At 29.8% G+C, this 18,528-nt stretch overlaps 1 protein-coding gene across 2 annotated transcripts in view; it reads right to left on the bottom strand.

The window, feature by feature from the left end:
- LOC107457129 (ras-responsive element-binding protein 1) overlaps positions 1–18,528 on the bottom strand; it is a 78,040-nt gene that overhangs the window by 14,734 nt on the left and 44,778 nt on the right. The window contains exons 2-3 of one of the 2 annotated variants that reach the window (XM_016075206.3): positions 7,398–7,619; positions 4,483–4,751 (exon numbers count right to left, since the gene is read on the bottom strand). In XM_016075206.3, coding sequence (XP_015930692.1) covers positions 4,483–4,751; positions 7,398–7,619 — 491 coding nt within the window. The remainder of the gene's footprint in view (positions 1–4,482; positions 4,752–7,397; positions 7,620–18,528) is intronic. The other variant, XM_043053871.2, reaches the window with a different exon arrangement.

Raw genomic sequence — 18,528 nt, 5'->3', positions numbered from 1 at the left:
TTGAAAAAATATTCATTTAAAACTTTGAATAATCCTACTAAAATAAAAAGATGAAAATGAATTAACACAAAAAGATTTTATTTAAAGTATTTCAAGATTGTCAGGATTCCTCTCCCATGCATTTGATTGACCCCTGGCCTGAGGGTCAGAGGGTGAGGGACACAGGAAGTCTCGCTCCCCTGGAGTGGGGGTGGAGTAAGTTGAAGCGAAGAACTTTTTTTCGTGCGAAAAAGGATTTTAAAATTTAGATTGAATGCGGAGTGACTGGATGCAGAGAGGCAGTAGAAGCAATAGAGCTTCGGAATTGTTATGTTATGTAGTTTATGTACCTGTTGATATTTAATTGTAAATATATAGATAATCAAGAATACTAAATTGAAATAGTATACATGTGTCCCTCACGATCAGGTCAGGGGTCAATCAAATGCATGGGAGATGAATCAGAACCCTGACAGAGATGATAAATAATCATCTTAAAAGAGGAAGATATATTAACATTATAACACATCAGAAAAATCTATTGAAAAAAATATATTAATTCGAAACAAAGTGAGAGAAAAAGATTTTTATATAAAATAAATAAATGTGGAATAAAAGAAAGATTCCTTCGCAAATAAATAAAACAACTCTTTTTTAACGAAACACCATTAAATATACAAAATCTTAAAGATGTTGAAATAGTATCAAAAGAAATATTTAAGAGATAATAAAGATAGTATAAAAGTATTCAAGGGATTAACACAATAAAAGTTTAACATGATCAAAAGCAAACCCAATATATACACCTTAAGATAAGTACTGTTACAATTTTTATGTATATATCATCAAAAAATAATTGTCATTTTATCGTTTTATGTATTTTCAATCGACAGAAACATCACTAGATATTAACATTAGAATACAAAGATCCAGACATTTTTTGTCTGCCATCAGCATAAAATTAAAAGAAGCTAATAATTTATAACATTTATTTCTCAACCCTACTATACAGGGGTGATTGTGAGCCCAACTAAAAAATTCCTGAAAATTTCTCGAGCAAAATAATCATTGATGATGCATTTCAAAAAATTTAATGTCTTCATAAATTTAAAGCACTGATATTTTCAAAACATGAAATTCTAAATAAATTATATTCAGTATAATTTAAATGAATAATTATGTATAAGTTTATTTTTTATCTCTAATCACATTTATTATTCTACCAGAAAAAATTATTTACAATTGTAAGAGATGCCAAGCATAAATTCTAGTTCCAATATTTTTAAATAAAATATGCAAGAATTTTTATATGTAAATGTGACTGATGATTTCTTGATACTTTAGGACCTTGGATATCCAGATCGAAAATCCAGATTTTTTTTCAGAGCACAATCATCTCTGACTATATTAACTCTGACTATATTAATCTGTTATTATTATATTTTGATTTAAACTATTCACAATTAAAGGTTTAAAACTTCAAGTGCTTTTTCCTTTAGTGCATTGCAATTACAAATGAAATAAAGATGTTTTGGTTTACAATTACTTAATCATTCAATAGTAAATAAATTTTGATAAAAATTACATTTACCTTTAGCGCAATTAAGGTAAAAATGTTTTTATACGACATAAGCAATTAAAATAATGCACACAAAATAACTTACGAAAATTATAAAATATTTTTGTTTGGATTGCACTATTGTTTATTCTTCTTTTTAATAAAGAAATATTTTCAATAATTTTATTAAAGAAAAGCTTTGCTGTAGAATAATTGTAAAATCATAATATTTTTCATAATAAGGAAATGTGTTTATAATATTTTAAGGGAGCAATACTTTAGGTTTTAAGCTTTTAACACTAAGCATACCATAACCGGTCAAATGCCGGTTAAGAACTTTTGCATCGAATATGCGCTTGTCATCTTGTCGGTTTTGCAGATTTGACTTCATGAATTACATACAGTTATTATTCTATTATTATTTTTTAATATTTTGTTTGTTTTGAATAATACTTTTCGTGTACCTATTTCTACCACAACCGATCATTTAACCGAGTGAAAAATTTATTGCTTTATAAGGTTATCGCATTAGAAACGACGATGTCATGCATTTTCAAAGTATTGCATTCGATGAGTTGAACATTCCTGCAAAGACTGTTGCGTTGTTAGTTCAATCAAAATAACTGTGAATTCAAATTTCAGGAGAGTACCTAAGATTTTAGATTGGCATTTTTGTGTCAGAAAAAGTGACAAAAACTAAATGTTTTGGTGAGTAGGTAGCTTATATTTTATTTAGATAGCTATACTTCCTTTCTAACTGTTAGTTTTTACATGGAAAAATGTCGAAACAATCGAGACAGCACAGGTTCTTAGAAGAAGTAATATTATTATGAGAATAATTATAATTATAATTCTTATAAATATAGGAAAAATTCCAATTATAGATATAATAATAATTAGAAGAAATATGTTTGCGGAAATTTTTTTAAAAGTTTATTTCTTTCCTAACATTCGTATTTCATACATTCAATCAAGAAACATAAAGTAAGGTCATTTGAGCAGCTATGGCAGAAATATGTATAGATTAAGTGTTGGTATGCTTAGTTTTAATTTTGAATAATAATAAAAATACAATAATAAAAGAAACTATGATTAATAATGATCGCAGGAAAATAACCATTATAATTTTAATTATTTTAAAGCTAAAGATGTCTCTTCATCGTATTTCAATGACAATTGAAAGACAATTGTTGAAAGAGAAGTCACTACAATTATCTCTTTATGATACGAACACGAAATTGTCTAGCTCAGGGGTTTCCAACTTACAGGTGGCGGGGGCCAAAATTAAAAACACCAGTCAAATGGCAGTCCGCAACTTTATCAAAATTTTAAAATAGGACTCTTTTACGTTTGAAGGAACATTAAATATTACTGTCAGATTTTTATCAAAATTTTTTTAATATTAAAAAGCAAAATAACAAGCATTACAAATTATGTTTGTTAGGCATCATTTTGAATCTTCTCTTAATCAGAAACTTAGTGTCGAGATTTTTTTCTTTTAAACTTAATTATGTGATAAATAAACTTTTTTTTCGACTTATTAATTATATTACATTCGACTTATTAATTTCGACTCAGAAATTACAGCAAAAAAAACAAAAGAAAAAAGAAATTCTTGAGCATCTGAAATTAATTTTTTTCTCTCTTTTCCGCTCATGCGATATTTAATTCAAGGAATTTAAATAAAAATAAATAATGTAAATAATTTTGTCTAAAATGAATGGTTTCAAAAAGTTAAATGAGAGAATTTTTTCGAGAAAATTTCTGATATGCGTATGCTAAATTACATTCACAAAATAAAAATAAAAACGAAATAAAACAAGAGCAACATACACGATTACTTTGTATTAGAATAAATATTTTCTTGGATGCAAAACCTGAGAAATAAAATTTTTTTGCACCGTTGCATAGTGGGCCAGCATTCAAGGTTTCATGGCCAAAATTAGTATTTCGATAAAATTTGTTTCAAAATTTTGGGTTTTTTATGTGCAGGTAAATTGAATTCATAGTTGAGGATTTTGAAATACACCAATAATACCCCACAAAACAAAATGGTGGCTGAATATGGATGCTGAAATATGGCTAGCAAAAATAAAAATAATAATATAGTACATTTAAATAATTAAATATAGCAATCAAAATATAATAATTTTCGTAATTTTATATTAGAAATCAAAAGCAAATTATATTTCCGAAGTAATATTACAAAATAAAGCGAATTAATTACAAAAAAACGCGAAAACATGAAAAAAATATATAATTTTCGTTTTTTCGTATATTTAGTCTACCTTTGCCATGCGGGCAAAATGGGGCAGATTTTTTCGAAAGAAGACAACAAAAAAAGTTTAGCTAATTACCACGTGGAACTGTTTGGAACTAAGTTTCGAAAGTCATTCAAACATTGTAAAATGTCAAATGATAAGATATACACTATAAGTTTGTCAAGAGTATAAACTAATCCAACACATTGAAAAATTTTACTATCATTTCAGACTAATTACTCTGATAAAAATGTAACAGTAAGGTAAAATTCCTATATATATTTCTGAAATAAAAATTTCAAAGTTACATTAAAAAAATTTTTTTTAAACATATTTTTCATTAGATTGTACTCTTGTTGGTCCAAAAAGTAAATTATAATGTTTGGAATGAGTAAGAATACTTAATTTGGGCTATATTAAAACTGCCTACACATATATTAGTTGAAAATTTAATTTTTGACTTTTGGCCAAAGATCGTGGTCTTCTGGCCCACAGTGCATAGGCATGTTAAATTTCACAGAAAAGAAGAAATTAGTTTTCTTCAAACGAAAGAAAAGTATTTTAAACCCATATAGATTTTTTACGCAAACAGTCCGCCAAAAAATGACAACTAATATATTTTAGTTCGCAGGTCACAAAAAAGGGTGTGTGGGCCGCCAGTTGGTAACCACTGGTCTAGCTTACCTCCATTTCTTCTTCCTCTTCTCGAGATAGATCTATTTGAAATTCTGATTCGCTGGTAGTATCATCATCAGAATAGCTGTTCAGTTCTGAGAGAGCATCATGTCGCTTATAATCTGTCCTTTTGTCAGGGGATGGAGGAGGTTTCTCGTCATCAGTACTTTCGTCTTCAAGCGCACACTCCCCGAGCGTCTTTTCTTCAGCATTTTCGATTCTTAATAATTCGCTATTATCACAAACAAATTTCTCAGATTCAGCAACTGATAGTAAATCTGAAAAAATAAATAAATGAATTAAAACAATATACAAATTGAGAAAAAATGAAAGTGAAAAAAATTTGTTTTTGCTTGATTTAAAAGAAAAAAAATCTGCTTTTTTTTAAATGTAACTTTTTAATACTTAAATAAACATCTAAAATTAGTACATTTTTAAAATATGCATATATTTTAAATAGAAATGATTGTAAACTTGAAAAATGTTCAAATAGGTTATCTACAGACTGTCATTGGAAACATGTTAATAAGTTTTTAAGACTGCAAAAGCCAACATGTAAATTTTCAGTAATAAAAACTTTCAGCAATAAAACTTGAGTTTTGCACTTTCAATTTATTAAAAATGCTTAGCATTTTAGTATATTTCTACAGAACTTTTTCTTCAATAAACCAACTTAAGCTTATATCCACCTAATTTATTATAAAAAACTATTTTTTTTAATTAGTTTTAATTTTTCTGTCTTTATTATATTTCTGTTGTCTTTATACAAGGTGTATAGCTAAATTTTGCAACAAAAAATAAGCACCTTTTAAGTACTTTTTAAGCACTTAAAAATATTTTAAAGCACTATATGCATTAACAAAGCACTATATACATTACAAAATGCAATTTAGACTTTACATGATCATGATATAAAATAACTAGTTTCTAACAAAGAACTCTTTTTCTTGATTATCTTAAAAATTATAAAATGATCAAGGAATTTTTCAGTTCGATATTAGAGAGTGAAAAATGAAGCCTGAAATTGAGAGTATCCTGTAAGATGCAGCTGAGTTGCACATGAGAATGCAATAATCTCACCAAACCCAACTCAGTAGACACACATGCTGACTCGCAAACATTTCATCAAACATGTAAAATGATTGGCGCTTCCATAAGCTATGGACCGATGGTACGCTGAAATGGATTGCTGTTGAATGAATTGTGAAAATGTTGGATAGAACAATGAAAAAAGTCTGCTTTTGCATAACATGTGCCAAAAATCAATGTGGTAAAAAAAAAATATCATTTTCGAAAAGGAAAAATTAAGCACTTTTTAAAAACACCCAATGAAAAGAACACCTTTAAAGGCTTTTAAAAAACGAAAATCAAAAATAAGCACCTTCAAGCAATTTTTAAAAAAGCTACGCACCATGTTATATTAACACAATTGAAGTTTGATATAACAACCCTAGAGGTCCAACTGAAAACAGACGTTGTAACTTGAGGTTGCTATATCAAGACTATATAAAATTAATTCAAATATTAACTTATATTTCATAAATGCTTACCTTATTTCGGCAAAAACATGCTACACTTTAAATAGAATTATGGAACTCACTAATACAAGTTTTTACGTCAATAAAGTAAAAGTATTATATAATATAGTGCATTAAAGTTCATAAATACATTTAAAATTTTCAAATGACGTTTTTTAAATATTGCATATAAACTTTAGCTGAGCTTTTTCTCGATTTTGAAATTTTGCTTCACGAGAATGATGTCTTGAAATTAGAACAGTTTGTTTTTCGAATTTCTCCTCTTCTCTCAAAATTTTGAAATTATATAAATTTTTTTGCTTACTTATCTTTGAATAATAGAAATATTCTTTTTTTCATTCCCAACATAAAATTAAATTTCTCCTCCAAACACTGTAATCATTGCCATAAACAGCAGAGTTATTATCTAAATTCCATTAAAAGTTTGAACTAGCTTATTAACTTTTTATTACAAAGCACAGCTGGAATTTTTTTTTCTTTTCCATCTATGGTTTTGTAATAGCTAAGCACAGCCAACAACTACGGTTTTTGCAAAATATTCCATGAAGTAATCGACAATTAAAAACTAAAGCTTTCAAAATTTTTGGTAATTTTGCAAACATTTTAAGGCCTTACTACAAGAGCTTGGGTAAAGTCATATTAACTTTTGCATCATTTACATGAAGTGGCCTGCCCAGTGGCAGAATCGTGGCGACACGCCAACTTTGGAGAAAAACATTTTAGAGTTCCTTGTAGAAAGACCTTTTATTTGAGAACCAGAGAAGTTTTTTCTTTTTTTTAATCTGCAGAATTTTTCAAAATTTTTTTTTTCTGTAGAACTTTTCCCCCCTTTCTGCAGAATTCAATTCAGTAAATGCCTTTCTCGCTTGCGATTTTTCTTTCAAACTTTTTTTTTTAGAATAAAAAAATTCTACAATTATTGGCTTTAGCTAGAATTTCAAATTGATATTATAAAAAGTAATTTCTAAATAGCAAAAATTTAAAAAAGGTTAACTATACAAATATTTTTTATTTAGATTTTTAAAAAAATTCTTACATTAATAATTAAAAAAATATATATACTGTTCTATTCTATACATGAAGGCTTTTTTTTTTTTTTTTTTAAGTGGNCTTTTTTTTTTTTTTTTTTAACAGAAATCATTTTTGTTACTTTAAATCTGTCACTGAAGTGATTTATAATATTAAAAATGTCTTTCATAAAGGTATAGTGTCAGAGAGAATTGTCGCAGAAAGCTCGAAAAAAATCTGCCACAGGGTGGGTGCGACCACTACAAGAAATTTCCTCAAAAAGCATAGTAAATTGGCACAGTTATCAGTATAGTAAGTTATTGATAAGTATGTAGCTCTGTGCGAAATTTTTTTTTTTTTTTTTGGTGGAAGAAATACCTTTTGAAGAAGGTGATGAAGTAATAGATTCAGAAGTTGTGGATGAATTCTTGTCGGGACTTGAATCAGTTGCCTTTTCCTTCTTAATTTCAGATATTTTCTTAACGTGCGTTGAACTTTTAAGCTTTCTCTTGATACCTTTTTTTAGCAAGAACTTTTTCTTTTTCTGTACATTTTTGGTTGATTTCAAGGACTGTGTTTTCGCTTTTGTTAGAAGAGAACCTAGAAGATAATTGAAAATTTTTGTTCTACTTTTGTTGTTGTATGGCATAGCTAAACAAGAATTGAAGGAAAAAAAATTTAAGTTTCAAGATATTGTATTCTTTAATAACAAGAATGCTAATAAAAGAATTTATAAGCTTATAACTCATTCTGGAATAACATTTGCAATATTTCACCAAAAATATATACACACACTCTGTGTGTGTGTATATATATGTATATATATATATATATATAAAGGTANCAAAAAAATCGACGCACCAAGAAGCAATCATCCGATTGCTTCTTGGTGCCAGATTACAGTGGTGCATGGCTCGATCAGGCTGGAATGATGCCGACTGGGGACGCATAGTCTTTAGCGACGAATCCCGCTTCCAACTGTGTCCTGATCATCATCGAAGTCGTGTTTGGAGACGCACAGGGCAGAGGGATTCTGCCTTCACTATTGCACTCCACACCGGTCCTCAACAAGGCATTATGGTCTGGGGTGCCATTTCCTTTGACATCCGGACCCCTATGGTCCTCATTAGAGCGGTACGTCGACGACATTCTAAGACCTGTTTTGCTACCGTTCCTTTTGCATCACCCTGGGCTGGTTTATCAGCAGACAATGCCAGACCACATACGACATGTGTTGCAAGCTTGTCAAACTCTTCCATGGCCTGCCAGATCACTCTCCCATTGAGCATGTCTGGGATATGATGGGAAGGCGATTGCATCTGGCACGGAATGTTGATGACCTCGTTCGACAATTGGATCGAATTCGGCAGGAAATACCGCACGAGACCATCCGGGAGCTTTATCGGTCTCTGCTACACCGTGTGGCAGCTTGTATCCAGGCTAGAGGCGAGTCAACACCTTATTGAACTTGTTACTGTAACTCTGCAATAAATNTAAATAATTGATTTCATCTACTCATTAGAATAAACTAATAAGAGCCAGAATATGACTCATGAAAATATATGAGTGAAGATTCAGTTAATATGTTATTCTGATAAAATGTTATTGACGAGATGTCTTTTTTTTATTTCTGAATAGTAAGAGCAGTTTTAAATGACAAAATTTGGATGCAATCGGTTACTTCGCAAACGAAAATTTAAAAATTCGATTTATAACTATTCTAATTTTGGCAACTACAAATTTCAAATTGATGTAAACACTTTTTATACCTAACAATCCGAAGCGTTTTCGACGATTCTCAAATAAAAAGTTTAAAAAATAATAATTAACTATAAGATATAATTAAAAATAATCTTTTAAATGAAATTTCCTTTGGGTAAACAAACTTTGAATTTGTGTGGCAAAAGTTTTAGATCTGTCAGCGAGGTATGGCGGAATAAATGAGAAAATTAATATTAAGGGACCACTTTTTTGACTACATTATTATGCTTCGGTGATAAAAGTATGTTTATTCAGAGATATCTTTATATATATATATATATACAGAGAGAGAGAGAGTGTGTGTGTGCGTCCAAAATTCATGGTACATACGTTAGGGATAAAAGAAAGCAATTAGACACGCATAAATTACCATACAATCCACGTTCTGAAAACAAAAAACAAAGTTGTTACCTTTCTAGTTCTGCCTTTTTTACCTACCTTTTTGTACAACTCTTTAAATATATTATTTTATGGAGAAGGATGTATACAATTATGTATGTATTTCTTTTTTTTTTTACCATATACAAAAATTCATTTAAAAATAAGTTCTAACTAAAAAAATCTAAACTACTAACAGTGAGCAGCTTAAAAATGCACTTTTTCACTATTCGAATTCCTCATATTGCAATGACATAGTATTAAAATACTGGGGTACTCTCCCATCCAGCATGTCTGGGATATGATGGGAAGGCGATTGCATCTGGCACGGAATGTTGATGACCTCGTGGAAATAAGTTGCGCAAACTGATGAAAAAACGGTGAAAAGTTATTTGGATTTACGATGTACAAAATTGCACCAAATAATGGTTATTTAAATGTACAATTAGAAACTCGCGTGTCCTAATAACATAGTTTTAAAGAAAAAGGAAGCGTCAAAATCAGGCGGAAAAATATCACAGTAATTGCAAAATAAATAAATAAAGTTGTGATCGCCTTATTACGCTCACTGGTTACATATTCGTCAAATGTGTGGCGTTTAACGGAGTCAATATTTTTGGATTGACTCCGTTAAACGCCACACCATTTCAAATCATGGGTTGCAAAAACTGTCTTCATGGATGTTTGTCGTCGGATTGACTTTCATATCTCCTGCCTATGTACGTGTTTCAATACTTTTCCTTCTTCAGTATTCATATTTATATTGAAATCGCCGTTAAGCCAGTCACTATACGTTAATAACTAAAAAAATATAAAAATACTTTAAATTATTATTATGTAAATACATTACAAATGTTTGCTACTGAAAATAAAAACTGCAGCGGTCGCCATAGCAACGCACGCAATGACGACGCATGCGCACTATTAACTATGACTCTTGAACACAGTTGAAAAGTGTGTGGACGCCATCAAATCCAAACCAAGACCCATTTTGTCAATAGGTAAAAAAAAATAAAAAAAGAAATTTAAATTTTCGACTTTTTTTTATTTTTTAAAATGTCTTTTTTATTGCGTTCAGAAGCTCAAGCGGATCGCACATCAACAGTCGCATGTAGCCCCACATGTAGGGCACCACTAATGTAAAATATACATTTAGAAAATGTGAATAGTTGCATTTAAAGTAGAACGATCGCACTATCCTAAGAATGTTCTCAAAGTTTGTAAACATCGGGAATCCTATTTCATTATTCTTTATGATTTCAACTTTATTGTAGTTTTAATTTTCCGAAAGAAATACATAAAATATTGACAAAAGAATTATTAAAATAAATAAAGAATAATGACGTCACGTGAAAATTATCACGACTCAATCAAAAAAAATCAACAATAGAACGATTAAAAACCATTTGCCGGTAAAGCGATAAACTTCTCAAAATTTGAAGCAGGCTCCAAAAGGTCATGAAACACATATTTTAAATAAGCGGATAGCTTACTGTTGTGGGGCAATATCGACAAAAAGTTTTGAAAAATAAAACAGTGTTAAAAATGGGTGAAAATCATGTCTGTGTTTGCATATTACAGGAGTTGATACATGTAAATCGTGAACAAAACAATAATCCAAAAAGCCATAAAAAGATGTTCAGCCAACTGATGTTCCTCAGCTCTCGCCCTTAAACCATCAAATCAAATAACCGTCTTTCCCCTTAGCACAAAAGATAAATTTTAAGAAAAAATGTATTCCACAAAAAAAAATATATATATATATATTTTAATAGTTTTGAATAATTGTACAAAAGTAGGAAAAATACACTGCGAAACAAAAGTGAACTCTTGGCATAACATATTTCTAATATTGCATTTATGCATAATAAATATATTCTACCCACAAACTTTCAAAAAACCCTTTGAACTTTAGAATGAAAGGTTCCGTTTTGGAGAGCCGTAGGAACATTATCACATCTTCTTTAGATAGTTTTCTTCATTTAAATTTATAAAATTTTATTTTAATATTATCAACTTGTACAAGTTTCCTAATTGGGTTTAGTACAAACATGCTTTTTTTTTTCTTTTTGGCAAAGTAACAGCATGATTGTTCAAATTTATTTTGAATTTTATACAAGGTTTTTGCATTATTTTTAATATTTTTGAATCGTGTTAAAAATAGTATAGTTTTGAATCGTGTTAAATTTAGCCTAATTTTTATAATAATTACTGTGTTAAAGTTGCGGAATTTTTGAAGATAGTGCTGCAGATTGACTCTGCAAATTCTACTAATGGGGTTACACTGATATTGTTGTAATAGGTACTTAATATACAAAAATTGTTGTTGTTGCTTCTAATGCCATTTGCCACACGGGCAAGCCTGCTTGAATATACAAAAGTAAGACCAGAAACTCAGACACCCGAAATGGAATAGAGCAAATAAAATTTCACATTCTTTTCAAATTTGTTTCGTATGTTATTCGGAAAATTCGTCTATATTTTTCTATTTTATATCTTTTAATTATTTTTTTTTAAACACAGTGTATCTGCTACATTTAAGATTTTTAAATCCATGATTTTTCATGAATAATTCCAAGAGAGTTTCATGACTTACCGAAGTTACTATTAATAACTTAATTATTAAAAACTTAAAAAAAACAGAGTAAAGAATGAGTTGAAGCAATAAATTAGCTAAAAAAAAAAATACAAAAGCAAATAACTTAATACAGTCAGATATGCGTAGTTATTTAAACCTGTTTTATTTCTTCTTAAAAGTAAGTGTAATATAAAGAGCCTTAACTACAATTTTAAATTGATCAAATAAAAAAATAAATAGATGAAAAGAATTCTGAAATCAAGAAAGTTTAAAAGATAATTCGCTCTAGAAATGATGTTCTTTCTTTCATTTTTTGAAAGAACACCCTAATTCTTAAGGAACGGGATAAAAACATTTTATATTTAAACAAAATATGACTATGAGAGGGGATTTTGTAACAAATTCAGATATTCGGAACACTGTGAAATTGGGAGAGGGGAAGGGAAATTCCATTTTTGAAATTAATTGGCAACCTAAATCCATGACTTTCCATGATTATTTTTATAACTTTATAGGGAGGCAGAATATCCTTCTCGACATTTTAAAATTATTCGCCTATAGCTAGATTTTGAAATTTCTCAAAAATAAAAAAAAATTGTCGACTACGGACACCGGTGTTTTGGGTGTTCAACTTACATTTTGTTTTGCTGCACAAACACTATAAAACTACGAAGGTGTGTAAAATAATGTACACGGAGTACAATAGAATAATAAAATTTGACATTCTATCATAAGTTCGAGAATTATTATCCTCAAATGTATAATAACGAAGCATCAGCAGCGGCTTCAAAGAATTATAAATAACATAGCTGCTAAATTATCCCATCAAATCTAAATTATCCCCCTAAGATTTTATATTTAGCAAGATTTATGCTTGATATTTTATTTAATAAATTTGATTAGAACTGTTCAAGATATCTTTAAACATATATAAACTCTCTGATTTCATTTCATTTGGTTCTCTTCATTTGGTTTTAGGTGTTGATGAAATTTTTGCTTACAGTTATTGTTTAAATTTTTATTTCGCTATCATAAGAAAAAACTCCTTTACGAGTGTTGACAGACAAGAAATAAATATGATTTGTTGGGTATCAGGACCCGAGCGCGCGACCACTTCGCCAAATGCGATAAAATCGTATATTTGGCGAAAGTATTGGGGAGTAATCATTTCNAATTATTTTCCATTTTTTGAAATTTATTTAGTTTTGTCTTCGGCAGACGATTCTTCCATTATTCGTCCGAAATGAATATTCTGCGTTCAGCGGTATAAGCTAAATACCAAATATTTGTATGTTGCATCTCTAATTTAGTAGCAGCAATTGCTGTTTATTTTTGTAAAAAATTAAAAATTTTTATGATACTTTTTCAGTGCCGAGCATAATCTTGTATCTATTTACAATTTAAAAACTTCTTGAAAAAGTTTTTTGCAAAGACCGGCGGACCCTATTTGCACACATTCATAAAAGCGGACCCTGGTTGAAAGAATGTGAGTAATTTTTTCACAATTCCACGAAAACCGGACCCTTCACGAAATGTCTGGACTGACCCCTGATATATATTTAACAAAATTACATAAATTTTCGGTAGATGCACCGCATAACCAATTAGAAATGGGTTGAAATAATATAAGCCTGAAGCAAACTACCGTAAAATAGCTTTCTATGAGAGAGAAAAAATCATAAAAAACCGTCAAGATTTGCATTTGGCGAAGACTTTCAAAAATTGGCGAACACTTTTGATATTTGGCTAATTTACTGGCTTATAATTTTAAATTCTTAACGCGGATCCCAGGCATAAAATTAACAAACAAATGATCGTTTTTTTAATAAAAAAAAATATCTTAAATATAATAAAATCATGATAATTAACAGCTAAGGAAATAGATTTGCTCTAACCAAAATCAAATTATTATGTATTCAAGTCAACAGAACGTTTAACAACTTCTCTTATTTCTTATTCGAAAAACGAGCAACGTGCTTATTTAATTCAGCTATCGTGGTCGAATATTTAACATAAATTTATTGAAATCTGTTAAAATACATTCCTTTTTCATATTCGAATAAGTAAAAAGTCGTAAAAAAAAATTTAAAACTATATTGTAACTAATATTTTCATAACATGTTAATCTTTTCTACCAATATGTTACTGATTTAACGATTTTATATCCAATTTTCTAATCGATAAATAACATAATGAATGAACCAATGGACAAATTAATGTTAAAAAAAAGAAAACAAATAATTTGCAGCTAAGATGAAGACATCATTTTTCATTTTACAAATAATTTAGCGATTGGTAAATTTCGATGAATACCAAATAGAAATAGAACAAAACTGGGAATCAAGCCCTTTCATTAAAATAATCCCAAGTTGTTTATTTATAAAGAAGAATATTTAAATCGTTTTGTCCGAACAATATTTAAAAAAAAAAGAGCACTTTTGTTAACCGTTCAGGAATATCAGAAAATACTTAAAAAATGGCTTTTGTGTTACGACAGTAAGAAGCCTGTTAAAATGACCAAAATATAGATTTTTTTTAATTGTTTATAATAAAACTTCAAGCTATTTCAAATGCACTGAAAAATTTTTTTTCTTTATCTACATTTTTAAAAAAGTTATGAATGATTTTAAATTTCCCTAATACAGAAACTTGCACAGCAGACAGACTTTAAATTGCTTTTTCTCATAGATGATAATTTTGTGTTTTAATCTTAATTAAATCCCTAAGGAATTTTTTCTATTTAAGATAAAGCTTTGAAGTAAACTTTTTTATCTTAAGTGTAATACACTTATTTAAACAGTGCATGGAATAAGCATTGTATGAGGTATTACAATTTTTACAGCACGTTATATATAACCAACAGGAATTTTCAACCTTTTTTTTCCCTACTTTTTTACAAAATAATATATAAAAAAAATATTCGAATTGATATATCAACAAATGAATGCACAAAATTGTTAAGATAAATATAGTAAGCACTAAGAAAAAAAAATTTTTTTTGAATATATATGTTATAATAAAAAAGCCCTAAAGATTTCAAAATCTTGAATTTTTTAATTTAAAAAAAATTAAAGTTTAATTACTTTTTGAAGATAAATTATTGATTATAAGTTAAATGAGCACGTAAAGCATCCATAAAATGAATGATTATACCTTAATTTAAAAAAAAATTTTTTTTTGCAAAGGTACTGTGACTCCTTAATATCGAAAGAAAAAATAGTCTCTCTTATACATCGTTTATGCAGTCTTTTAATCGCAGAAGTTTTCATATATTTAAAAATTACGTAATTATGTAATAAAATAGATAATTTTTTAATTTCAACCAACGACTATATTACTAATCGAACTGTATTTACCTAAATACTGCGAAGCTTTTTTTTTTTCCATATAAGAGCGAGGGAGTTTTTAAAGATGAACTCATTGGAATCATCAATTTTTGATTAAACTGACTAGTTTGTATTAGGTAGAAAAAGTTGGCTAGTGATAGGGAAAAAAAAAAAAAGCTTTTCAGCAGAAAGGAAAGAAGTGGATTTGTTGAGAAAGAATGGTGAATTGTAAAACTTAAATGATATTTTTTCACGAAAATTTAAAAGTAAATAAAGTTTTGAATAATTTTATTCGAAAAAAAAAGGGGAGAGAAAATGAATGCTGTATGGCCACACAAAATTTGCGGAAAAGTGAAAATATTTGGGAGGCCACAGTTTCCCTCTAAAAGTTTAAAAATATTAATTGATAAATCTGCTGGAGACTGGAACCTTACTCACTAAACCTCATACTTTTTTTTTTACTTTATATTTTATAACCGTCGTTGAACAGCCGACCCAAGTTTTGGGTTTATGAGTACTAATGTTAAACTGTTTAGCTTTGCAATTTTGACACCGATTCAGAAGACGACGGAACTTCTGGAAAAAGTATTGAGAGAAATTTGCTTTCGATGGAACTACCGATGGAACTACCCCGCATTTGCGTTACATGGAGAAGACCACGAAAACATCTTACGGTTAACCTGATGGCAAGGGGACTCTAACCCGTGATCCATCTCTACCACTGAGGAAATTTCACGTCAGCACTGTGGTCGGTGCAAGCAGGATGCGGAATTGGTATCAACCAGCCATCGTTGGGATTCGAACCCCGGTCCACCTCATTGGAAGGCGAACGCTCTAACAACCATTCCCTTAGCGTAATTCTGCCATTAATTAGCTTTGTAGTCAGACAGGCTAACCACTCGGCCACCTGGCAGCCCTAAATTGAACTAAATTATAAAAGTGGGGAAAAAAACATAGAATAAAATGGTATTAGCAACCCCTTGGAAGTGCTGCGGAGAACCACCAAGGGTTAAAAAAGAAAGATAATGGTTTTATCCGTTGTTCCTCGAAACGTAATTGGAATTGTGCTTTCTCTACCTCGTCATGTTTTATTTTTATCTCCGGTGTTGATCCACATAGGCTGTCAACTCCATGGCATGGCGTTTTTGAATACAGCCCAGAAGACAAAGGAACTCTTGCATCAGACAAATTTGCCTTCGCGGAGGCTAAGTGACACGAATCCACGTGAGCGTCATATGCTAAAAAAAAAAATCTCAACGACCAGTGGTCTTGACCCACTGAGCAAAGAAAGAAACTAACTCTAACTAACTGGTTTATTACATTTGTTATACTAATTTAAATGTAATTTTAAATGAATGTACATTGGAAAAACAGAAATTTATAATTTGAAATTAATATTGATTAGTACATCAATAGGAGACGCTGCTAGTTTTAATGGAGTATTAGAAAAATTTGGAAATCGAAGTCTCCATTTTAACTACACAGGGCAAAATTAGGAAATTTTGTTACTAGCAATCTTTCACAGTAGCCACTTTTTTTTTAAAAAATCGAAAATTTGAAATGGCTAAAAAAAATAAGGTTTTTAAAATAAGGTAAACTTCACAAGGTCCATTTCTACATTGTTAAGAATCACGCGTTAAAAAAAAAGTAATTTTCAGAACATTATAAAGATATTCATAATTCCATATTGATTTATAAAAAAAAAAATAGTTACATTAAAATACTCATGGGGTGCATTTTCAACAAAAAAAAAAAAAAAAANAAAAAAAAAAAGTAGAGACTGGCAGCCAGTTTTTAAATCGACATTTGTTCAGGGTGCGAAGACAGATTTTTCTACAAAAAATAAGCACCTTTTAAGCACTTTAGAAAAAAATATAATTAGGCAACGTTTTGACTATCGACAATTCTAACCGCCTTGACGAAAGAAAAAAAATATTTCATGTAAAACGAATGGCGTTTTCATGCGTTACTGACCGATGGTACGCTGAAATAGATTGAGGTTGTTTTAATTGTAAAAATTTTGAATAGAACTATGTCCTTTTGCATAATTCGTGGAGAAAATCAACATGGTAAAGGAAAAATCTCACTTTGGAAAAGGCAAAATGAAGCACTTTTTAAAAAAACCCAATGAAAAAAAGCACCTTTAAGGGCTTTTAAAGAGCGAAGATCGGAAATAAGCACCTTTAAGCACTTTTTTAAAAACGCTACGCTCCTTGTCAGGGTGCATAGCGTTTAGTTGCGTAGCGTAGCGTTAGTAGCGTATTAGCTTTCCAATCTTCGTTTCTTAAAAGCTCTTAACGTGCTTTTTTCATTGGGTGTTTTTAAAAAGTGCTTCATTTTCTCTTTTCGAAAATTAGATTTCACCTTTAAAATGTTGATTTTTGCTACGAATTATGCAGAAAGACACAGTTTACATTGTTCTATTCAACGTTTTCACAATTAATTCAACCCCAATCTATTTCGGTGTATTGTCAGTCCGTAGCGTATGAAAACGCGATTTACATGATTCAAAAATTTTGACAATTGTCAAAAACAATGCCAAAAGGTTTTTTTTTTTTTCTTTTTTGACATGACGGTTAAAACCAGATAAAACCGTCAATTGTCAAAAACTTTCCAACCCTGCCTAATTAAGATATTTTTTTTAAGTGCTTAAAAATATTATTTGAGTGCTTAAAAGGTGCTTATTTTTTGTTGAATAATTTGGCTAAGCACCCTGAAATTTATAATGTGTTTAATATAGGGCAAAATGAACGGTCGCTCTCAGCCACAACATATAACGTTATATGTTATGGCCGATGGCGATCGTTCATTTTGCCCTATATTAACACATTCAGGGGTCTGTCCAGACATTTTGCAAAAGGTCCGTTTTTGTAAAATTGTGAAAAAATGACTCGTCATTTGTGAATATAAAAATAACGTTAAGTCACATTCTTTCAACCAGGATCCTGCTTTTGTGCAAATGGGGTCCTGTTATTGCGAAAAAACATTTTCAAGGAGTTTTAAAATTGTAAAGACATACAAGATTATGCTCAACACTGTAAAATTATGATTAAAAAAATTAAATTTTAAAAAATAAACAGCAATTGCTGCCACTAAATTAGAGATGCAACGTAGAAATATTAGGTATTCAGCCTATACTGCTGAACGCAGAATATTCATGTCGGACGAATAAAGGAAGTGTCTGCCGAAGACAAAACTTCGTTTACATTTGTCTTTCTTCTCCCTCTCCCCCCCTTTTCCAGGGAAGGGTTTATTCGATTAACAAAACAATAATGAAGATAAACAAATCTGTAAAGGGTCCGATTAAAAGATACATTATTTTGTGAAGGGTTCGTTTTTAAGTTAAAATATTTTGTGAAGGGTCCGTTTTTATGAAAAGGTATTTTGTGAAGGGTCCGTTAACGGACCCAAATTTCTTCTAAACAGACCCCTGATTACATATTAGTGGAAGAATCGTTTGCCGATG

Source organism: Parasteatoda tepidariorum, chromosome 10 (assembly GCF_043381705.1).
Source record: "Parasteatoda tepidariorum isolate YZ-2023 chromosome 10, CAS_Ptep_4.0, whole genome shotgun sequence".
In the NCBI taxonomy this organism is placed as follows: domain Eukaryota; kingdom Metazoa; phylum Arthropoda; class Arachnida; order Araneae; family Theridiidae; genus Parasteatoda; species Parasteatoda tepidariorum.
The sequence above is the reverse complement of the archived record's forward strand: the minus strand, read 5'-3'. Positions and strand labels throughout refer to the sequence as shown.